Here is a 24696-nt window from a genome sequence, read left to right as displayed (position 1 = left end):
TGTTCGTAACCGTTCGGTTAAGCTGTCTCCGAAACGGTCCCGCTGTGACTGCAGTTTCAACACGTGCTCGTTGCATCACATCCTGTATTGTTTCGCATCGGCGATCACGTACGTGTAAAATCCAGCGGTCTTTGAGCGATGAATTCCGACTGTCGATTATTGGCGGATGAATCGATCGTAAAACGTGCCCAACGAGCGAGTTTCGTGTCGTCCGACGTCAAATTCTATTGAACGCGACGCGTTCGGTCCGCCCGATAGAAAGCGCGATCGCGCGAATAATTTGCACGCACAGTTAGACACCTCTTTGAGGGTTCATCGAGTTGGCACGCGAGACACCTCGTTCGACACGCGCAGAAACGCATTTCCGCCTTTCTAAACGAATGTAAATTAGACGAACGCGATTAAACCGATGGACACCGTCCAACGAACACCGATCGACGACCAACGCATTCTTCCAGCAACGCGTGGGAATTTTTTTTCCGATTAAGCGCACCCAACCCTGCTTTGTACTTTTTTGTTTTTTCGTGACACATCGGTGACCTTTAACCTTTCGATCGACGAATCAAGATTTCTGATACGCAACGGAGAGACTCAACACGCTACGATCGCGATTACATAAATTTTAATAAGTCAATATGCACCAAGTCTTTCTTTCTCGCTCGAAATGTGCATGTCAAGGACAAAGTCGAATATGCACTTTGTCCTTGACACTCACACTTCGAGTAAGAAGAAGAGACCGAGGCAAATTGATACAAGGGCAGGTCGATACTGTGAATTATCCCGACATTGTGCGAGAGACTGTTGGAAACTAGATTGTAGACTGTTCGAAGTTTACCGTTTAATAGTTCACTACGATAAAACACGCGACTGTGTACGCTGACGTTAACAGTCTTTAAATCATTTTCAATCCTACGGAGAAACAGTAAATATTCTCAGTTCACTTCTCAAACCGCCTGGAGACACTACACATTATACCCTCGATTAGTTTGACTCCTCGTTTGGGATCAAACAAGGATAGGATAATTACGTTTCAAGTGGTTCGAAGATAAGGTAATTACGTTTCGTTACGAGATATTTTTATACAACCACTTCCTGTGGAGTAGGTTGATACGTTTCCCCCCGGGGGCAAGTTGATGACAATTTGTCCCAGCTATTTTTAATCGGATTCTTTTCTTTTATTTCTGGGAAAAATCTACGTTCGTTTCATTTATGTACGTATATAGCTAAATTACAATTATATTATAACCAACATGACCGAAATGACACATGTTGAGTTCAGGTAAAGTTAATTATTAAGAATCGAATCAAGATACTTTACACACGTATCGAGATACCTCGGAAAAGAATCAACTTGTTCCGTAGTGGACTAAATTGTTATATTTTGATTTGAAAATAATGAAAAAGAGTAAAACTAAAAATTGTAAAAACGAGCTCCAAGATGGTCGGGAGAACAATTTCTGTTAATTTTGTAGATTTCGTGTATCTTTGGTCAAGCTGCGTAATTAATTCTAAAGACGGGCAAATTAAACAACCGAGCGAGTGAAACGAGAACAAAAATTCGAGCGAACAATTGAATAAAATGTAACTCGATTTGGTTGGCTTGATCGCGAGTGTAACTACAATGAAACGAAACGCAATCGTGTCGCAAAGTAACCGAGCGTACAAATTAAAATGATCCCTATAAGGTAGATGCGCGCAATTAAAATTGAGCAGCGAAACAACCGACCGAGGAGTTTCGCTATGAATTACGTAATCCAAACTTTTGCTACGGACGTTACTCGGTACCAGTTACTTCGTCGCGAATTATCAGAGCAGCAGGGACAATGCGGTTCAAGACGAGTTCATTGTTCGTCAATCTGAGTGGAGCAGCAAGTCATCTTGCAAACACGTTTCGCTTTTGCATCGAATTACGGGCACAGAATTCCTACGAATCGAGATTAATCAATATTACCACCACGGAACGTTTATTAACTTTTCTGAAATATAACAAACTCGTCTCAGGTCTGTTTGCAATCGCTATTATAGAATTCTAAATGTAACATTGCATTAAAAATATATTATAATTTCCATAATTCCGATAATTAACGGTTCTGCGGCCAATTTGTCTCGTTCTCCAACAATTTTTACCGTAAACGAATATCTGTGATTTCTGTATCTATTGTATCTGTAATTTCTATTATTGTAGATACATCGCGATTGAAATAATTTCTGTAATTTCTATTATTACGAATAGATTGTAATTAAAATAATTTCTACGAGTTAATTTCCACACTGTGCGATTCTTCGCGCGCATTGGTAACCTGAAATTGACGAACGTTAACGTGCCATTCGAAAACATTTATTTACGTTTCTTGTAATCACGTTCGGTTTGAAACTATTCCACACTCCCCGTGTAACGAAACGGAAAGGTCGATGTCCTATTGACCGATGAAAAAATTGAATTTCCCCGTGAAAACTAGGCGTGCGCTAGAAGATAACTTCGGAAAGGCACAAGGCCTCGCTCGACGAACGTATAATACTTTCACAGAAGCGTTAGAGCAAAGGTCATTCTTCCTCGGCAAATCCGAGACGAGTAACAAAGTTCAAGCATTCACCGTCATAGCACTGATTTCGAGAAAGTACAATTGCAACGATGCGAACAGTGAAGATGGCGAACGGGCCCCTCTGTTTCTTTTTCGACGAAAATCTCTTCCCCGACGCGGTGAATTATTATTTTCCACCGTAAACGCGATAGGTAACGACGCTACGTACTTGTGAGAATAGATAATGTCCAATACGCGATTAAACAGCCAATATATATTATCAAAAATAATCGGTACGATTAACATTGCTAATGGCGTACCAACAGTAAGGTCGTACGTCTCATAGAAGCATCGTGACACACATTGTGCAACGAGTATAAACGATACTTTCGATAATTTAAATGAGCGGTGACATTCAATGCAAATCGTGACACGTATAAAATCAACGCTGCGCGGACAACGTAACGAGCCCTCGGTCCTAGTTCCAGAGACTGTATTTTTTGTAACCATTTATTCTATATAACGTTCGAAATACATAATAATCCGTGGTGTACAACGAATTTGGCTATTGAGATAAGTAATTTACTGGTTTTATTGTAATAAAGTAAATTTTACGGCTAATGGTATTCAAATGTTTATCGAGGTTATTGAGATTAACTATTGTTGAATATATTTAGCAATTTTGTTCGTAAGTATCATCTAAACGAGGTTATGAGTTTACGTGTTACTTTTACCGCCAAAAAGTTTCACGGGAGTATCGAATTACGTAAGTAAATATGTACAAAGGGAATGTTGATGTACACGTAAAGTTATTTATTATACTCGAACGAAAATGTGTGCGTTGTTCCGAAAGCATTCGCGAAATGTATGCATTCATTCGTCTACATAACCGCTATTTGCGGTAAATTAATATTCACTTACGTAACGTATAAAATTAAGTTCTATATAAAAATCTATCTACGGTAATTTATATGGTTACAAAAATCAATGGCTAATAACAATTATTAAGTACGCCAAAGTACGTAATAGAGGAAAATAAAAGAAAACAATAGAAACCTGTATCGATGCGATGCCGGGCGTTGGTCTCGTTCACCGGAAGAAGGTCGTCGTATTCCAGTGTCGTCACATCCTTTGCGTGAACCAATACGATCACGGTGGTCACCAGCATCAACACCATCGTCAACACCGATCGATTCACCGTCATTGTGACAAAAAAAAACGCACTTACCGGCCACGAAAATTCCGTCGCGCGACAGATGATGCGCCGTTCGATCACATTTTCACGAGTCGAGAAGATCGGCGCTTCGAAATCGCAAGCTCGAAATTATCGAGCGCTCGAAGCGGGAAGTTCGAATCACGGGGTGGCGTGCGTGCCGCCAGTTCTCGCATATCATTAAGGAAAATAAACCCACGCCACGAAGTCGAAAGAAAGATAGTATCGGGAACTCGAGATGGCTCGCGTAGCTACGATGCACGCATTTCTTTCGCGTTTTTGAACCGATCCGACGCGAAGTTAACCTTTGAAGGGTGCGTACTCGATGCGTGCGCAGACCGAACGAACTGTCATAATTACTGCGCACGCAGGACCGCGTGCGAACGAGTGCACCGTTCACGGGTTAGAAACTCGGGGTCGCCGAAACTTCGCGAATCCTTCTCGTTTCGTCCCGTCCCCACGATTTTACGTACCTTCGAAGGGCTGTCAGTCAGCGGACATCGCACTGTCGTCGACTGTCACTCGCGTACACGTAACCGAACGCGATTCACGGACACGAAAATACAAACAATTAGTCGGGGTCGCGCGTGCTACTGTTTTAAAAGAAGTGTGCGCCTGCCGCACAAGTCCATGCCGCACTGCTAGGCAGCGGTCAGGTGTTTCAAGCAGCCGCCACGCGACATCCCCGCCATCTGTCGGCCTATCACCGAACACACACTGTCGCGCGTAAACCACTGCCGCGCTTTTTACGCGCACGCTCCTTACGTCGTTCCCCGTGCGTCACGTGGTCGCTTGATTTCATTCATGGAGACAGGTCCTTTTATACCACACGCGTCTCCGACGCATAAGCGTCACCAGCTGCACAACCTTACCGTTGGTCCATCTTTTCTCTTTCCTGCGTAGCATTTAACTTCCAAATACTTACGCGCATGGTAAATCGTCGTTTTATCTGCGATCTGTAGCACCCGTAGGATATGACAATACGTAATTGAAATTCGAATTCGCTCGACAAAAGTTCGCCGCCACGAATACTTTCCTTTATCGTCCCCTTCGCGACTCACTTTCCTTCTTCGGAATACCTATACGCTTGTTAGTATACATTGTACATTTGATCCGACAAATACTACGAACGCGATATTTATTTACATCGCGCGTGTTTCGCGCGAAACAACACGAACGGAAAAATTCGATATCGATCACCGATGACCGATACGGTAGAGCGCGTATTGATAAATCGATTGCGTTGCCCCGAGAGATCTCCTTTGAGAACGTGCGCGTACAACGGTGTAAAATTATCGAAAAGTATTCAATTTATTTTTTCCATCGATACTCGTTTTTCACCGATCCGTACCACAGATAGACTTTTCATTTTCCTCCGTATTTCGTGCTTTGCGTTTACCTCGTTTTTTTCACTTCTTTTCCACGGTAAACACACAAATATCGTACACTACCGTTCAAAGACCCTCTATCCAATCCTAATATTTTCGTTCGTTCGAGATATTAAAATTACACCGATCTCGACACGGAAAACGAAACGAGGACTTTTCTCGCGTGATTGTTCGCTCGAGACAATTTACACGCGAAAATGTTGCGCGAAAAATTGACAAAAGGCGTAGATAAATTGTAACCGCGGCTTAAACACGCGCAGGGTTGTAAGGCTACTGGAAGAAGAAGAGGAGAAGCGTATCTTGTCGTCTCTTTTCGTGGCCGTCCTTTGCAAGGTAAAATCGCGGTTGCAGTCACGTAAGCGCAGCCCTCCGCGAAGAGGACACGGATGCCTCCGTCTACCGGTATTTAATTAAGCCCGGTCACCCGAGAAAAAAGTCGTTGGTACAGGAAGCGATGGGTTTCGAGTACGCGAGCAACGGACCGTAGTTCGAGCCCCGTTACGGGACAAACTCATTGGCGTAGCCGTAATCGGCCAACGACGTGCCTTTTTGCGAATCGTTCCGACACGGTGTCGTCCCGGCGCCGTTGCAGAATGCCGGTGCAACTTCTCGCCGGTATTCCGAGGGATCGCGAACTATGTCGACCTTAAAAATTTTCGACACGCGGCTGGAGAGTAATGGTCAGAGCGGACACCAGCCTCGTCCTCTTCTCGCGCCCCTCCTCCTCCTCCTCCTCCTCCTCATCCTCCTCCTCATCCTCCTTCTCATCCTGCCCCTCGCGAACCGCTTTGTCTCGCTCTATCTGTCCACCACAAAAGGCGAAACGATCTCCTGTTTTTCACCCCGACAAGGAAATGGACGGTCGATGCACCTGGAGTCGTAGGTCGATCACGATACATGATCTGTGTTCGGTGCACTGTTCGGGTCCGGGTGCACGGAAGCGACCGGTCCGTATAATGCCCATGTCACGACGAGCTCGTGATTCTATTGGAAAAGTGAATTGAACGGGGCGCTGTCCCGAGTCGCAAATATCGATATCGACGAAAATTCAACGAATGGCGATCTCAACGGTTTTACGCTTCCGTGATGCGTTGTTAAAGTTACTTTTCCTTTTCTATCCTCTTGTAAGGATCAAGATCTCCACCTTCGATCCTTTGATTGAAAATTTTCCAATCCTTTGAGTGGAAATGGTCGAAGACGAGACCATTGTCACTGTCTTTGCTTCGACGAGAATCGTTCGAGCCGGTTTTTTTTTTTTATTAAAATTAATACTTTCACATCTCGAAGAAAGTTTGCTCCTACTATTATTCCTTCCTCGAAGAAAGACCGGAAGGAACGAAAAATAAACGATTTTTATTCGATATAATTGTTCGTATGTCGTCCCTTCTTTTACTCTTAGCGCGCTAGTTAGTGAAGCTTGTTTCTCTAACGAGACTCCGCGAGATGGTGTTTTCAAAGCATTTTCAAAGTCTGGTATTAAGTGAGAATGCAATTAGTAACCGCTCTACAACGATGTTCGCATTGTTGCGTTGACTTTAGAGCGGTGTGTCGTTCTGGAGCTTCATCACCTTAGACATTATAATGGTACAATTTTCACAGGGACTGGCAAGATCTGGAAGATTGTTAAACGTATCTTTCTTTTAATGGGAAACCAAGGTGCTACGTCGTCTTTCTCACGTGTAAGAAATCCACGGTAGTTTATTGTTCGTTTCTTTTGAATACGACGTAGTTCTGTTCTTCCAATGGTCATTGCAACTTCGAAACGTCTTCCGTAATTACCGCGACCGATCTCAATTTCGTATCTCTGTCTCAGATTTTCAACACGAATCGAAACCATTTCTCAACATTCTTTATTCGTTGATACGTTCCTTAATCGTGATCGTTGCTCGTGTATATTTACTTATCGTCGAGTAAATATAAACTGGAGACGCGTGAACGCAGAACGAGTTGGAGAACTTGTTTGCCACGAAAGTTTGGGGGTTGTCGTGCAATTTCGGTATAATGTCTAAACACGATGCTACGTACCAACGAAATTCTTCTATGCTTCTTCATTTTACTCGGTTCTTTTTTCAAGCCTCGGGGGACATATTCTCCCGAAATCCGGTTCTACTGGTTTGGGGTTAGATTCGAAGGTGAAGTTTAGCTGCCGTGACCCGAGAAATCAGTACTTTTACCGATTACTATACCGCGTTACACCGTATTGAACCAACTTGTCCATTGGGCTCACGTGTCACGGATAACGAAACAGATTTGGGAATTAATCGAGATCCCGTGATAATTTAAACGGCATTCCCTGCGTGGATCGTTCGTTAATCGTCTCGTGTAAAGAATTATTTATAATTTGATTTACAAGTATCCGTGTTTGGTATTAATTCGATTGTATGGGAAAATTGAATAGGCTACACAAACGGCCAGTGTTTTAGTTCTAAATCGTTTGATACGATACGAAGAACATACTTCGCGAAAAATTCTCGAGCAAATACCGAAAATATGAAGATGGTCAAGTGTATCTATACGAAACACGAACGAAAGAAACCGAAAAGAATATATTTCCCGATCGGTCGAATCGACGAATCGATCTTTGTCCACTTCTAAACAATATTATCTAACAGGAATCGGTCGTTCGTCGATGAATGGAATCTCACCTAAGAAGGAGAATCGCTTCCCTTTCTCATTTTCGCCTGGAACGCACGAATAAATAAAGGGACATTAGCGGCGCTCACATTACAGGTTGTCACGTTCGCCAAAGGGGTGAAATTTATTACTTCAAATTGGTTACAAAATACGCCATAATTCTCGTTTAATTTACGACCATACCAGCAGTGTTGACGACGCGGCCTGTGAATACGTCCTCCCTCATATAATATTATACATACGAGGGCAATACGCGAGACCAGGTGCATTTAAATATTCATATGCAATGCATCATGATACCATGCATCAGTTCGTGACTACGACCATTACGGACACGAACTCTACGCAATGTATACAGAGTGCTTTCTTTAGTAAACTCTTCGATTACCCTTTCTATTGAGACACTTAACATTCGATGCGTAAACGAAAAAGTATTTCGAACGTAACGTTAACTTTTGACCGCTTCGAAGAGCACCCGTTTGATGAAAATTTTGCAAAAATCTTCCTCGAGTTCGAAAACTTTGCATTTATCGAGAATTTTCAGAAATTGTAAATATCTCGTGACTTTGGTGAAGGATTATTGTCAGACATTCGTGCACTTTTATCTAACAGAAATGTTTAATGTATAATGAAATATCTTGAAATCCTGATACAATTTTAATATCACGAGATAAACGTTTCACCCTGTATACGAAAGCTTCGTGCAACAAACAATTTCTCCTCCTCAACAGGTTGTTAATTTCAACCTGTACGTCCCTTCGCTGTAGGTTTAATTAAAAATCGAGCTTGTCGGAATATCAGAGGGAAGAATAAATTTAACGCGTACGAGCCATTAATTAGCGTCCTATTCGCCGACACTCTTGTCGTACAACGCGAATGTTCGCGTACGCAGAGCTTACTTCCAAAAAACGTTCTCATAAGTGAACCGATTTGTTTGTCTGGTGCTCGTGTGGTATATGAAAAGTAGCAACGGTAGTGCGTAAAAAATGCTTAATATATTTTCATTGGCACAGCGAAACTCGACCATATATCTCTGCGAAAATTTCAATTACTCACAGAAGCAAAGAGAGTGTGTGAAACATGTGATCGTATTTCCGTTGTTTTTATTACTTTTAAAAATTCGAACTTAAGGAATGTCAACTAATTAGTATCGACGTCTTCATCATACGATGTTACGAGAAATAGTAAACGTATCGAATAAATTATTTTTAAAACATACAATTTCAAGATCACAAAGAAAAGCTTAAGGAGTAAGGTGTTAATTTTATTTAACCGGCGTGTCGTCGGTAACATTCACGGGAAAAAGATCAAAGTTCAAATACTAAACTTGTTTTTCAAACTTTTCCTTTACAAGAACAATTTATTAAAAATTGATATTCAAAGATTTAATCTTTTTAACGATTATTAACATTCGTTCTACATAGCGCGAAAGAACATTCTTTTTGTTTCAAAATGATTACAAATTCAGAACATTATTTTAAAACAGTGTTATATCGAGGGCGAAATGGTAGTAGCCATAATTGGTTTATTTCGCTCGATTTTTCAAAACTGCAATATTTAATATCTGAAAATCGTTCTAACTAGAAAATTAAAATTTTACAAAAATTAATTTTTCAAAACTGTCAATGAGTGCTGTTAGTCAATGAGTAACTTCATCTTGAACAGAGTGAGAATACTGTAGACATAATCGTAAAACAATAAGAAAATGATACGCACAAATCCATAATTATACTTAATTAAGTACATACGCATCGATACGCAGCGTTTCATAAAATGCAAACGTAACAACAAAGATCTGTTCAGCACGCAAACGTACTACAAAATATTCATATAAACATTAGTTATTATTGATATATATCATAGATATGAACTTATTAAGGTCGTTTGAAATAATAAATGTAAAATAATAAACTCAAATCGATCTTTAATAGCATGAAATATAATAACAGATAAGTGCAATAAAAAACGTTAAATAATCAATTTCATTATTGTGTGTTTAGTTCATTATTTTAAATGGTCGTGACTTTGTGATACACATTACTGTTAAATACATAAAATTTATTAATAGACCTTTAATATAAAAATTCAAATAATTGGCAGATCTTAAATTACATAATGTAAATATGTAGTATATTTGGTTTGCACAGTTCAATATGTATGAAATCTCTAGTTATATAAGTATATGAAACTTAAAAATATTAAATTGATATTCAACAACGCGTAAAATATAATTAATCAAAGAATTATAATATATGGCATTGGCAACGAAAGCATTCCTTAGTACATCTATAAGACTTCATAAATTTAAGATCTGGAGATGATTGCGCTGGTCCTAAATTTAGAGAATCTTCACTTTCTTCGCTGAGCTCTTCGATACTAAATGTATCGGTCAAATCTTGTTTGTGTTTTGAAGAATCTTTTGACTTAGATGTTGGAAAGAGAGTCATTTCACCTTCGCTATGAAGTGAAGGCATTGCATTATAATTAAAATACTCGATTATTAAAATTCAAAAAATAATACTAAAAATTGTTGTGAAAGCTATTTATATACAAATTTATGTTTACCTTTCACTGTCACTGTGCCAATATTCAACAAGAGGAAGATGCTCTTTACTTTTATTTGGTACAGGAAGTCTTTGAATTGATATCAAACCAGTGGTACTATTACATCCACCACATCCCTTATCATATTTTGGCAACTTTATATAATCTGAATTACGTTGAATACGTTTTGCCTGTTCAATTCGTGCCTCTACCCAAGGTGAGAAATATATGAAAAAGGCTATAAACAATGTTATACAAATGGACAATAAGGTGAAAAATTAACAGTAATACCAAGCTTTTTTTGTAGCTGTTTAGTAGTGAAATTATGTTGAGACGTTTGTGTCTGATTGCTGCTACAACTACTATCGCTTCTCTAAAAAAGTATAAAGTATTATATTTTGTTTACTATCTTCTATTTCATTCGTATTCTTTTACTAGTTTTAGTTGTAATAGCACAGTTTTATAAATTTAAAAATGTATATACTATAGCAAATTGTGTATTTACCAAAAAGATTCTTTCATCTTCTATACGACTAGTGCTTTTTGGATCACTGTCAATTCCGCTATCTTCCATCACCAAATAAAATTTTATATTAAATTAGAAATTTACTCTCAACTCATCTGTAATAAAATGCAAAATCTTTTAAAACTGAAAAATCTTGTTACACATAACCATGTATAAGTATAATAATTTATTATAAAATAACTGAAAAAATAATACCTCTGAACATTTAAACATTTAATAACAATACACAAATTCCATTTACAGTTTACACACTATCATTTTTTGTGTACAGGTACTTTAAACAGGTACTTAAAAAATAACAATTTCTTCTGGAATATAATATAATGTACAAATAATATGTTCTATTGTATACGAATATATTTAGTAACATATGGTTTTTAGATTTTTACTCACAAGTATTTGTAAATTATTCTGACTTATCTACAAGGAGCAAGCATGCTTACATTATCATGGTATGTTCTATTATTGATTTTCTTTCATCTATATAACCACACAGAGTATTTTAACATTATTGCCTACTATTTCAAAGAGATGCATATAAATTTACAGTTAAACATGCTAGGTAATATATTATACTTCACACTATATATGTAATATGTATGAAACAAATTTTTAATTTTAAATGAAAAAATGTTTTTCAACCGAGAGTTGATTTTAAAACTTGTAATGTTTTTTTGAAATGTTAATATTGCAGATATAATACATCATTATGTAATATAACATAATATTTTATTCTTATTTGAAGCATGTGTTGTTCAAGTGCTACTATAGCAATGTAACATGTTTCCTAGGAAACCACAACTCATTTCTTTAGATTTCTTAAAGATAAATGAAATATAATGAACTTCGATTTATTTTTCTAATATACGTTTATTATATTCAAACAGTATTTCCTAATTGTCAAATATAAAAGTCAATTTAGTTTATACAAGTGACAACGAAATTGTATATTGTTTTACATAAATAAAAATATTAACATTTTTTTTTCAAATTGTAAGAGTTTTAAGGCATACCTTTTCCTAATATAGTAATAAATTCATATTATTGTAAACAATATTTGAAATATACAAAAGCATGTACATTGAAATATATTACTACTCTTTTAAAAATATAGTGATTTAAATAATCATAATTGTAATATGTGGATAACTAAAATGTGTTACATTTTTATATATAGTTGAGTAAAATAGATATTTTGCAAAGTGAGAACAATGCGTACATCAACATCTAAGAGAACAGTTTCCAAAATATCTGATGTATTTAACATACAAAGAGTTAGTATTTTATAGTTTTTATGTGCTATAACATTTTCAATACTAAAATTTTTTTTTAGATGTATTGATATTTAATAAACATTAGAATTACAGGTTCATTGTTCATTTATTTTATATTTCGAGCAGATGAGTGTGGTAAGGACTCGTTTCGACTCAGGTGGTGGTGATACAGATTGGTTACGTGGAAGAGCTTATCTTAAACCAGAAGGTCAATTACAATTATCAGAAGAAGTATGTTTAATATAGTAATTATCACTAATATTTAATTTAGTATATTGTCTGTCAAATTTTTCATTCATTTTGGTATTATCAAATTTTAGGAATTACAAGAAGAGATTGCAAGAATTCTAACTATACATAATACAAGAGTTCCAGATTCTTTAGTTGAATGGTCATGGAAGTTAAAAGAATTCATAAAGTTACCTCCCCCACCAAACTTAATAACTATTTTAAGTGTACCTGGAATAATATTACATAAAGAGTCTGATGAAGCAAAAGTACAATTAACAGGTGAACTTGTTGGTAGGTCTCCATAAAACATAGGAATCGTTCATCATGTTCATAATTAATATAGTAGTTTAATAATGTGTACAATTACTTTTTTCATAGTGGAAAGTCAACATGATACAATATCCATATTACATGAAGGTGATGAAGGAGAAGCTGAAGATGACAAAGGAGAAGAAGTGGAAGAAGGTGAAGAAGCAGAAATTATGGAAGAGGAAGATAGTGAGATAAACAGCTATGATAATAATAGAATATGTCACAAATTTTAATATATATTTCTTAAAAAATATTTTATAACTGTAGATGAGTTAATAAAAACAAAGGAAATTGAACATGAGGAAAAGCATAAAGAACCTGAACATGACATTGAACCAGATGAGGAAGAGATAGAAGTGGTAAAACCTAAGAAAATACCAAATCAATTTAATTTTTGTGAAAGAGCTGCTCTGACTTATACCAATCCCTTACGAGTAAGTATATTAAACATAAATTTAATAAAATACATTCTATATGTAAATGATTTTATATTAATTTTTTAGGAAATGAGTACACAAACTGTACCTCCACCAACAGCACTATTTAATACCCATGTTTTTCAATGGACAATCTTTGACGCATACCAGGCATGTACTTTTGTTTTAAATTAAATACATGAAAGTACATTATATATTTATATCTTAGGAAGATTTTGCTGAAAAGGAACGTGAAAAAGAAAAAGAAAGAAGAATTCCACACATGCAATTGAAAAAGGATCCGAAACATAAGGTTCAATCAGAATCTACAGCATTAACATCACGAATGATACAAGCTGCAAAAACTTTAGAACGAATGGTGAATCAAAATATTTTTGATGATATAGCTCAAGGTCAATATTTTTCTTTAAATTTTCTTAAATGACCATATTTTAATCAATGAAATATACATGTAAATATCTTTAGACTACAGATACTGGGATGACCCAAGCGATGAATTTAAGGATGAAGAAGGTTCATTATTGCCTTTATGGAAATTTAATTATTCAAAAACTAAAAAACATGATGTCACAGATTTATGTTTTAATGGCAGATATTACGACTTATTTGCTGTATCTTATGGAACAAGTTAGTAAACATTGTTCAATTTTTAATATGTTTCAGTGTCATTTAATAGTTCAATATTTAATATGTTTCAGTGTCATTTAATAGTGCGATAACAGATGGAAAAGTATGCTTGTTTAGCTTAAAAAATCCATCATACCCAGAATGGATCTGTCCAGTAGAATCTCCAGTAATGTGTTTATCTTTTAGTGAACAACATCCACATCTTTTAGTTATTGGTAAGAAATTTAAAAGATATGTAACATATTCTTGTAGTAATAAAATTAATCTCCTTTCTTATAATTAAGGTACTATGGATGGTGCTGTAGCTGTATACAATGTCATGTTGCCACCAACAGCTCCACAATACAAGAGTAATGATGTTGTTCAAAAACATGGAGGTATAGTATGGGAGGTTCGTTAAGTATTATTCATAAAAATATTACATGCATAAATTAAAAACTAGTCAACTTTTTAAAATACTATAGGTGATTCCATTGAATAAATACTTTAAAAAAGATTATCTGGACTAACACAAATTTTAATTGAATATATACAAGAGTAGTATATTTCTTTCTATAATTATTCAAGAAATTCGTTAATTTAATCATTTCAATCACTAATACATGCGTATGTATAATATTTAAGGTATATTGGGCACCAGATACAGAAGAAGGTAATTTGGCATTCTACAGTGTCAGCATTGATGGAAAAATAAATTGCTGGGTATTGAATCAAAGCGATCTTGGTTTAACAACTATAATGACCCTATTTCTAGATCGACCCCCAATATCTGGGCCAGATGGTACTCTGATTACACTTAAAGGTAATAATATTTAATAAAACCATTTTTATTTTTTTCAACAATGATAAATCATATTAAAAATGCTTCTGTAATTTCTCAGGATGTGGAACATGTATTGCATTTCACCCTGCAGATCAAAATGTATTTCTAGTAGGAACAGAAGAGGGAACAATTTATAAATGCAATACAGCATATAGTAGTGTTTATATGAAAACTTATAATGAAGCACACAATATGCCAGTGTACCGAATAGTATTCAATAATTATAACTCCAGTATATTTGCAAGTTGTTCGGGGGATTGGAGGATAAAAATATGGGAAGATAATAGAATGTAAGTTTATATTATTACTCAGCATAATACTTATTAATTTTAAGTTAACTATGTACTGTGTACACTCATAATAAAATATTTAGACCTCTGAAAATAAAACACAAATAATATCATATATGTAAAACTATTATACAAGTGTTCATTAAATGTTTAATTGTTTATAGGGAGCCTTTGTTTATGTTTGATCTTGGTGTTCCGATTGGAGATGTTAAATGGGCACCATACAGTTCAACAGTACTGGCTTGTGTTTCAAATGATGGGAAAGTTACAGTATTTGATTTAAATGTAAATAAATACAGGCCAATATGCAGTCAACCCATTGTTAGTAGAAAGCGGAATAAGCTAACACGACTAGCATTTAACAACAAATTACCATTCATTATTGTTGGTGATGATAAGTATGTTTTATGCTTTTCATACAAAGTAAATCTTTAAACTTTTTTCCTACGTTGCTTGTAAAGTACTATTTTATTTTCTGATTTACTAAATTACTATAAGATTTTGATGCTTATACTTCATACCTCATTTGAACCTTCACATATGTACTTTAATAATCCAATTTATTATCTGTTGATACTTATTTACTCTTTTTGTTACATTTCATGATGATAGGGGTACAGTTAATACATTAAAATTGTCACCTAATCTCAGACTAAAAGTAAAACCAACCAAGAGACAACTTCATCTAACACACCAAGAATTAGAAATTATGAAATTGGATAAATTATTAAGTTTTGTACGAGAGCCTTCTGTATTAACACCACCAGAAGATACAAGGATAGTGACATAATTAAATCATATTTTTAACAAAACAAAATACCTGTATGTATGTATATGTTTTGTTTGTTACAATATATATTACCTGTATATACAAATTTCATAGTTTAAATTATTTGCTTATAATATCTACGATTGTATTATACTAGAATATGTACATTTTATAAAGAGTACTTTTCATATTTTTTTGAATTATTTAATTATAAGCTTGTTTAAGTATTTACTTGAGAAGATCATTTTCTAGCAAAAAAGTATACAATATTCCTTTTTTGTAAACATCAACATTTTATTAACATTTGCTATAACAGAAAATACATATTAATATCGGTATCTTCATAAACAAGTTGGCACTAAATTTAGAATACATTAAAAATATTACTATAATGTACAAATTTAAAGTTAGTATCTAGACTTGCTACAACATGTGTTTTCTAGACTAGAAGCAATTATTAACGATTATGAAACTACTTTAATATACTGTTTTGTAAATAGAATTATTTATATTAATGTTCTTGCAATTCCATACATACAACAGTACTGACATAACTTCATAATAGAATACTACTTCTAAATATCTTTAAAAAATAATTTAATCATTTAAAATATGGTTTACATAAAATATATGCACATAATAAAATCTTTTACATATATTTAAGAAAAAAGAGCAACAAAATGTATGCATATAAATATTAATTTACGTATTTAATAATTAAAATTTGTAATAAAAATATGGTAAAGTCTTTTATAAATACTGTTTCACATATAAAAAATGTTTGTATATGCAGAAAAGTCTTAATTGAGTAACACAGATACTTTATATAAACTTAATACAAAATGTGATTATCTACACAAATCTTATTTTCTGATATTTAAAATATAGTCAGCACTGATTATCACAATGTCTATTACCTCTTTTCAAAATATTATAATCAATATTAAATAGTAAAGTAAGTTACAATATATAAATATTTGCCATATCTTACACCAAATTGACTATAATCAAATTTTAAATGTAAACTTATTTGATATTTAATTTAGATATGCTTTTAAATTAAATACCTTATAAAAGAAGGACATACATATAAAAGAATAATATATCACAGTAACATGAATCATCAAGAGTTACAATTTATATAAATAAATATTAAAAGTATGATGTATACTAAAACTCAAAAGGTAACAAAATATTTTTTTACATCAGTATTTACTGATATTGATTAGTGTTAAAAAAAATAATACTAATTAATCAAACAAAATAATACATACAATAAGTTCAACTAAATAATGCATAAAAGTATAAAAAATAAAAACCATGTTTAAAAAAATAAATAAGTTTTATATCTTTGGCACATCAGTTCGTTTTATAAAACGCAATAGAAATAAATAATTTTTTAACATTATAATTAGTAATACCCAAAAATTCTAAGTAGAATACTACATTTTAAAATATATCTTTTTTATAACTTGTCAAATAACAAGTTTTAATATTATGTTTAAAATAATATAAAATTTTGTTAGGAACTTGTGACAATATCTAACAATTTATGTTATAAATAAAATAGAAGACAAATTAATCTTCGTATCAAGAACAAATAATTCTTTAAATACAATTAAAAATTTAAGTTAATACCTACACAGTTATTACAAATCTGGGAAAATATATAACATCTATATCTTTAAAGACATTTCGTAGAACCTTTCTATTGTTATTCTTATACTGAAGAACTGGTCAAATTAATAATAATTCTTACTTTATGATACAATTGCATCAATCGTTATAAAATATCGGAAAATAATATTTCTCATCAGAAAACACTACAATGCAGTCCTAATTTCATTTCTTAGTAGAAGATATTAATTCGGATATTTAAAGTAGTAAGAAATAATTGTAAAGTCTTATTATATCTATAGATAATTACTGCTTATATAATTTACATTCCATATTAATAAAGAATTGTTTTGTATCTCTAGCTGCATATGTCACTTACTATAAGATTAAATTTCAATATAAAACCTAAAACAAAATTTTTCCAGGGAGTTCTGGATTTTCTATCACACCTTTGAAATACTTCAATTCTAAAAAATCCCTAATATTGTTTGGACATGGCACTTGTCTACCAGCAAATTCAATACTTGACATTGGATGAAGAAATTGTTCTGGGAAGTCCCTATGATTTAAAAACCATGCATCTTTGACCATAGAACCATTTCTTCCATAAAATGGAAGTATGTTTACATTTAAATGATTTATCTTTGAATACTGTACTTTAAAAAATTCTCCCTCTGTTGCCTTTAACCAGACAAAACCATGATTATCAACAATGGGTTTATTCATGGCTTTAATTAACCATGGTGACCGTTCAAGATCATCACGATTTACTCCTATTTGTACTTCATGATCCCATGGTAAAATATCACCGTTTCTCATAGCACCAAGTAAAGATCCTCCTTCTAACCAAAATCTGATACCAACTTCTTCTAATTTATCAAACACATGGTGAGCAACTTTTCTTAATCCTGAGAGGCAACAAGGTGGTGTATATCGTCTTTGATAAATATATGATGGAACACCATTTATAACTGATCCAAAACATCTACTACTCTCCCTTGAACAACCATACCATTCTATGGAATTAGAATCTCTTATGACCTTCTTAATTCCCAAATTTTCAAACATTAATCGTTCACGATTTAGATGCAACTGTTGTACCTTCCATCGAGATTGCTGATTTCTATACAATGACTTTCCTTCATTGAATTGATAATTTGTCAATACATGAATCTAGTAACATGTAATCATCCAATAAATTGTGCATTACTTACTTCAAATTACATATACATATATTATTATGTATATGTACTGGAGGCTTAAAAATATATATTATTATACACTTTTTATCTACTATTAATAATCAAATGTAATAAACATAATATAAAAATAAAAAACGAATAAAAATATTAATATTATTCAATTATAATTTGTATTCTAATTTAGTACTTAACAAAATCATATAAACACAAATATATACAATTTACAGAAAAACCAAATACTAGTAGTTGTTTATGTTTTTAAAAAAAATATATGCATCTTATGTTTTCAGTACTATCACGTACATAAATAACAAAAAATGGTAAAAGTGTATAATAAATTTAAAAGTAAAATTAAATATAAATTACAAACCTTTGCACCTATTGCACTTGTTTGAATATACAATGCATCCGTAAAAGGTAAGAGAAAAGGATCAGTTAATTTCCTTAACAGCTTTGTCTCTAGCATTGTAGCATGCTTTCCATTCACACCATCACATTCAGTACCCTTAATTTGAGAAAACTTGAGACTCCATTCTTTCATTTTTAAATCTATGATGATGCAATTCAAAGTTACTCTTCCTACTGGAACAATTACTATGCCTAATTTTGCTGCATGTGATACAGTCTCCTACAATAAATTAATTATGTATGAATATTTACTAACAAATCAATAATTTCTGTATACTACAATTTAATCATATGTAAGAGCAATAAAATATGCTAATATTTTTATTATTATTATTATCATTAAATAGATCTTTCAAAATAGATCTACTTATCAATGATAATTTTCCTTTCAAAAAATATAAGAACTTATACGTAAAATTATGAATGAAATAGATCATTAAAAGCTTTTATCACAAAAAGCTAAGAATATATAATAATTACACATATAACAATGGAAACATATGAAGCTTCTTACTTGCAAGATTTCTTTAGTAGAAAGTCGACTAGCATCAGGTAAAAATAAAACATACTTTGTACGTACATAGAAAAGTGGATTTCTCTCATCGTACGATTTATTAAATTCTGGTTGCAAACTTATTAGTTTAACATTTTGCATGCTTTCATTGGCAAAATCCAGTTCCAATGGAGGATATGGCAATTCATTACATATAATTAAAATTGGTATAGTAGGAAAGAAATTTAACACAGACTCTACAGTGGAAGTCACATCATTTTCAAAGGTTTCAAATTGTCGTACAATCACAGTTACCAAACGAGCTAATCGACGATGAAGCATTTGTGGAGGATCAGGTGTTACCATGCTTGGTGTCAACAATCGCAATGTGTTTTGTGTTGCGAATAACCTCCATATCCTATGCCATACAATGATATTACCTAATAGTGCAAGCACTAACAATGTTTTTAGAAACTTAAAGCGCATAATTATGGTGTATTTTGCAGTATCATCGTATGTCAAATTTTCTTTCACTTAATTTTTTTGTCATAGCACCACTAAATACCGTTTGAATATTTGACAGGCCACGATACTTCATACATGATTTAATTTATTTCACCCAGCATTGCCAACCCATTCTTTGCCGTGCACAATTACAGAGTGGGTTACATAAAGTCTCTGGCAACCCATGTCATACAAGAAATTTCAATGAATCAAAAAATGCAAAGAGAATTTTGGCAGTATTTTTATTAATTTAAAAAAAAAAACAAAACATTTCTAAAAATACAAATGATTCATTCTGTAATAGTAATTGTCACCATTCATAACTAATCAAGAGTCATGTATCCATGAACTCGGTACTTCGAACACTTCGGTAAGTCAAGAAAGGAGTGTGAGGATCTCTCTCTCGTTTTCGAAAGATCTAAAAATTTAAATATCCACGATTTTCAGTTATCAAATTGTGATTGATAATATTTTTATAATTTCCTCCTTTCTCGATTTACCGAAGCTGTCGCAGTGCTGTATTCACAGACAGGCGGCTTTGCATTAATGTGTAGTAGTGAGAAAATTTTACAGTTCGCTGTGTAGCCTATTATACGCGATCTAGCCATTATGGATAGAACTACGTACAATCTAGTGACATTATGAAAGTGAATGTTGAGAATACTGCCTCGTTGTTGTTTTTATATAAACGTCAAAGTCTATATTTGTGTCACTTAGGCGTTCTGCTAAAGTTGACCGGACACCATAATTTATTTGGTAATTGTTCCAGAATAATTAAGAAAGGAAAAACGCTAAATTTTCGATATACTTTTACCAAACAATTGTTCCGTCAATAAGCGATGCCTCTTCATCGTTACACTCACGCGGTTCTATGCAGAATTCCTCTTTCGCTTCGTACAAGAGGCGAGGTCACATTAGATGAGGCTAGAACGCAACATTTGGCGCTGGCAAAACTTTTGCGGGAACTTGACGTCGATGTTGTTGAAATGCCGCCAGATGAAAATTCTCCACTTTGTGTTTTCGTGGAAGATATTGCAGTTGTTTGTAATGGCATCGCACTTATAGCTCGACCGAACGAGCCATCGCGCCTAAAAGAGGTATATTTGCCAGGTTTTATATTTATTGACAAACATTTTCCAGTTATATTTATCTAAGTCAGTCATATATATATATATATATATATATATATATATATATATATATAAAAAATAATATTAAACAATTACTTTTTATTAGTTAATATTATTGCGTATTACATTGGATATGTTGTCAGTACATGAGTAATTAAAAGAATGATCTAATTTCAGATTGAGACAATTAGAGCTGTTTTCAAGAAAGAGTTGGAAATTCCACTTATAGAAATAGCAGATAAAAATGCTCGTTTGGATGGAGGAGATGTCTTATTTACTGGTGAATTTTTAACTTTCAGAATAAAATTTGTAGCTTGACGATTTACTGTCTAGAATTAGTAATAGTAAGATAATTGCTTTCCTTAATTTATTATTATAGGTCGTGAATTTTTTGTTGGATTGTCTCATTACACAAATGAAGCAGGTGCAAGAGCAGTTGCAGCAGCATTTCCAGAATACCCCTGTGTACCTATCAAGGTTGGTTAATTATTATTTACTTCAATCTATATTTAATGTATTTCATATTCCTTTTTGCTTTTTAAAATGTATCATATTAAATTATCCTTTTAGTGCTCTACTTATATAAAATAATTTTCAATTTTTAACAGTTTTAACAATATAAATATATGCATGATCTATTTAATACAATATTTATTAAAGTATTAACTTTGTCTCTTGCATATGGCAATTTTTTTTCAAAATTTTTCATAATTATTTGTTGCATACTATAATCTGTGTCTACAATAAATATATGTATTATCAAAAAATTAAAATGTGTATGTGTACAGTGATTGTTTGCTTTAGAAGAATATCTGTTTCTTATGTGTTTTTAGTATTCAAATAGTATGTCTATTACTATAGACTAAAAAGATAGATTAACAAAATGAATATGTTCATATTATGTGTATACAAAACAGAATGTAATAAGTGTAAAACTTATTTGCAAACATAAAAACTAAGCTAATAATGCTTTAACTTTTAATTTACTTGCAAAATGCCATAAATAAATTTATTTGCATTACTATATAATGTAATACAAATGAAATTGATACTCTTATCATGACCCACCAATTTTTTATGATTACATTGTACATTTTCTTGTTATTTAAATATAAACCTTTTATGTGTTTTGTTGTGTAATATTAATGTAACTCATTTACAGCACATTTTATATGTATTGAATATGTAAATATAGATTTACATATTTAATTTACATATATGTATATACACTGGGTTCAAAGTATGACTGATAAATAAAATATGTTGAGATCTATAACTTATCTTTTTAATGTTCATTTAAGGTGGGTGATGGTGGCGAAGAGGTGATAGTGGAGAGTCTTACCTCAGCCCCACTTCAGGTTTGGGTGTACTAGACTGACTCTCTTTTGCATATTCCATTCAAAAAAATTCACAATTTAGAAACACAACTCAGCACGATTTCAAGAAGTTTATTCGAGAATAGATATTTTACATTACAGATTTTAACAAAATGCTTTAGTATAAAGAGTGTTAGTATGTGAACTATGGCTTGGTGCAATTCTGCACATGGAACACACACACACACACACATACATTAATATTAAAAAACACATTTTCTCACATTTGCATGTAATTACAATTTGTACTTATTTGCCTAGATTTGACTTGTAGAATTTTGTACAATGCAACTTCTATCGATTGTTGTTACGAAAGTATTATAACGTACGACAAATTTTCGCCTATTCTTTAAATTAAACAACATTTCCATTTAACAAATTAAAATGCGTAGTTGATAAAACACATTTTTAATGATCGATCGAGGCGACATTGTTTTTTTTTACTATCGTCACATTCAAAATACATAAGTTGAAATAAGTAAGTTAAAAGTAGTGCACTTAAATCAACTTTGTTTCAATATTTTTTGGAATACAATGCCACAAAAAGCTGGATATATTCAATACTTTTTATTTTTTAGTTTGCGCATCATATTTAAATATGACAAAAGACTGGCTTATGATCAGAATTATGCTTAAAGTGTATATATAGCTGTATATTATTGTAACTAAAATTATAATCTTTTAATAAGATATAATTAAGATAATGAAAATATTAGTAATATATATGAAACTGAAAAGAAAGTTATTTTATGCATTTGATACTATGACACTTGAATTGTTTGGAATTATAAATATGTACTTCTTATTTAATTGGTACTTGCAGGTTGCGGAATCTAAGCGTCTTAAGGCTTTAGTTACAATGGCTGGTCCAGACATTATTTGTGTTGGTGCTGGAAAGGAATCTCAAGAAGTTTTAAAGGTACTTTATTGTCATCTTGTTGTCTAATTCATATTGTTGCTTAATATTGCCTTTATATTATTTGTAATACAGAGAATTGAGAGGGAGGCGACATATAGCTATCAAACATTAACTGTGCCTGAAGATGCTGCTGCCAATGTGCTTTATGTTAATGGAACATTACTTCATCGGTCAGAAGATGAAATTCCACAATCAAGTAAAGTTTTTGCAGAAAAGATTGAATTTCCAACCAGATCATTACACATGTCTGAATTAGCAAAAGTCAGTTCTGGTTTAACTTCTTGTTGCTTATTGGTACGTAGACCGCGACATATTCGCAGTATTTAAACTAACATACCTAGCAAACATGTTGACTTGCTAGGGTCAATTATTAATATAAATCACAAAATCCAGAGTTTGAATACTTCTAATGAGAAATATATTACCAAAATGCTGTGCAAAAAAAAAACTATAATACGTATATGACGTAGTATTTACGTCGCTCTAAAACTTTAATAACTACTTTAATGGACAGAAAAGATTATTTTATAATTATTTTATAAAAAGATTATCTTAATATAGAAGAGATTTTATAATTAAAAAGATTAATATATTTGATTTCAACATATTTACAGTAGAGATAATATATTGAAACTTTAATAAATTACCTAATTTGTAGACTTATTACATAAAGTCATGGTTTATATCTTGCCATTTATGTAAAAAATTATATTTTTCTTTCAACATTCTCCAATTTTATTATGACAGCATTTGTAGATACGTAACATAGTAATATTTTACTGTTATTAATATTTTATATTTTTTCATGATTTCAAACATATTCTATCATTGTTTTTTTATTTATGATTTTATATTTTATGCTTTATGTTGATAACATACATTTAACTTCCACATACAATAAATTCAGTATCAAAATATGATAGTGATTAATACTGCACAAAATTTCTTCTTTACAAGGATTTATGATCTTAAAAAATTGATCCTTAAATTGCATAAGTAAATCAAAACAAATTTTTAATATAGCACAAAAAGAAGAAAATCATAAAATTAGTAAGATATAATAACGATATATAGTTAATGTCTTCTACTTTTGATATGTTATGTTATATAATTAGAAATTAATGATCAGTATTCCAAAACCTTTGAATGAATTTGCCACTAGTCTATAAAAAGTGTTCACCTAATTATTCAAATAGAGCTCTTCTATAATTCAATAATATACTACAAAGTTAATGATATATAAAAGCACTGATAGTTAAGAGTTAATGTGCTGATTCACATTAAAGAAAGTTACGCAATTAAGAGTCTACTAAACAGAAAAGGCAAGATTTCTGTATAATAAACTTGATATATACACAATATGTATTACAGCAAGCTTGAAATGTTTTGGCAAATTTACAATGTCTAGAAAGTATTAATACAATTTTATTAATTAAATAAAATTAAAGAAATCATTG

The 24696-nt window shown here is 32.5% G+C and overlaps 5 protein-coding genes across 13 annotated transcripts in view; 2 read left to right on the top strand and 3 right to left on the bottom strand.

Annotated features, from left to right (window-relative positions):
* Positions 1-4360, bottom strand: part of LOC143144012 (uncharacterized) — a 294077-nt gene extending 289717 nt beyond the window's left edge. Inside the window, exon 1 of the mRNA XM_076305937.1 lies at positions 3579-4360. Within this exon, the coding sequence (XP_076162052.1) occupies positions 3579-3726 (148 nt within the window). The 5' untranslated portion in view covers positions 3727-4360. The remainder of the gene's footprint in view (positions 1-3578) is intronic.
* Positions 4361-9841: 5481 nt separating this feature from the next.
* On the bottom strand, positions 9842-19870 carry LOC143144714 (uncharacterized). 3 transcript variants are annotated; one of them, XM_076307411.1, is made up of 6 exons: positions 11221-11312; positions 11023-11135; positions 10807-10922; positions 10593-10674; positions 10323-10509; positions 9842-10214 (listed from the first exon to the last, which is right to left on the bottom strand). In XM_076307411.1, exons 3-6 carry the CDS (start codon positions 10873-10875, stop codon positions 10001-10003), a joined length of 552 nt encoding a protein of 183 aa, XP_076163526.1. In that variant the 5' UTR covers positions 10876-10922; positions 11023-11135; positions 11221-11312; the 3' UTR covers positions 9842-10000. The 3 variants fall into 3 exon arrangements, with proteins under 3 accessions (XP_076163526.1, XP_076163528.1, XP_076163527.1); XM_076307413.1 differs by lacking the exons at positions 11023-11135; positions 11221-11312 and adding an exon at positions 19751-19870; XM_076307412.1 differs by lacking the exon at positions 11023-11135 and having other exon boundaries at positions 11221-11294.
* Positions 10398-15611, top strand: LOC143144066 (dynein intermediate chain 2, ciliary). 5 transcript variants are annotated; one of them, XM_076306080.1, is made up of 14 exons: positions 10398-10518; positions 12228-12332; positions 12422-12623; positions 12711-12830; positions 12912-13078; positions 13148-13231; positions 13290-13473; positions 13547-13708; positions 13780-13923; positions 13993-14099; positions 14333-14510; positions 14590-14821; positions 14986-15219; positions 15434-15611. In XM_076306080.1, exons 2-14 carry the CDS (start codon positions 12228-12230, stop codon positions 15609-15611), a joined length of 2097 nt encoding a protein of 698 aa, XP_076162195.1. In that variant the 5' UTR covers positions 10398-10518. The 5 variants fall into 5 exon arrangements, with proteins under 5 accessions (XP_076162195.1, XP_076162194.1, XP_076162193.1 ...); XM_076306079.1 differs by lacking the exon at positions 10398-10518 and adding an exon at positions 11298-11389; XM_076306078.1 differs by lacking the exon at positions 10398-10518 and adding an exon at positions 11991-12101 and having other exon boundaries at positions 12711-12797.
* Positions 17457-19936, bottom strand: LOC143144067 (ribitol 5-phosphate transferase FKRP). 2 transcript variants are annotated; one of them, XM_076306084.1, is made up of 3 exons: positions 19398-19936; positions 18780-19037; positions 17457-18380 (listed from the first exon to the last, which is right to left on the bottom strand). In XM_076306084.1, the coding sequence occupies exons 1-3, from the start codon at positions 19794-19796 to the stop codon at positions 17613-17615; spliced, it is 1425 nt and encodes a 474-aa protein (XP_076162199.1). In that variant the 5' UTR covers positions 19797-19936; the 3' UTR covers positions 17457-17612. The 2 variants fall into 2 exon arrangements, with proteins under 2 accessions (XP_076162199.1, XP_076162198.1); XM_076306083.1 differs by having other exon boundaries at positions 17458-18380; positions 19332-19936.
* Positions 19937-20486: 550 nt separating this feature from the next.
* LOC143144304 (N(G),N(G)-dimethylarginine dimethylaminohydrolase 1) lies at positions 20487-23804 on the top strand. 2 transcript variants are annotated; one of them, XM_076306588.1, is made up of 6 exons: positions 20487-20911; positions 21122-21224; positions 21324-21421; positions 22246-22302; positions 23144-23239; positions 23312-23804. In XM_076306588.1, exons 1-6 carry the CDS (start codon positions 20654-20656, stop codon positions 23564-23566), a joined length of 867 nt encoding a protein of 288 aa, XP_076162703.1. In that variant the 5' UTR covers positions 20487-20653; the 3' UTR covers positions 23567-23804. The 2 variants fall into 2 exon arrangements, with proteins under 2 accessions (XP_076162703.1, XP_076162704.1); XM_076306589.1 differs by lacking the exon at positions 22246-22302 and having other exon boundaries at positions 20489-20911; positions 23312-23795.
* The last annotated feature ends 892 nt before the right edge of the window (positions 23805-24696 follow it).

Source organism: Ptiloglossa arizonensis, chromosome 3 (assembly GCF_051014685.1).
Source record: "Ptiloglossa arizonensis isolate GNS036 chromosome 3, iyPtiAriz1_principal, whole genome shotgun sequence".
Lineage (NCBI taxonomy): Eukaryota > Metazoa > Arthropoda > Insecta > Hymenoptera > Colletidae > Ptiloglossa > Ptiloglossa arizonensis.
This window is presented reverse-complemented; position numbering and strand designations above follow the sequence as displayed.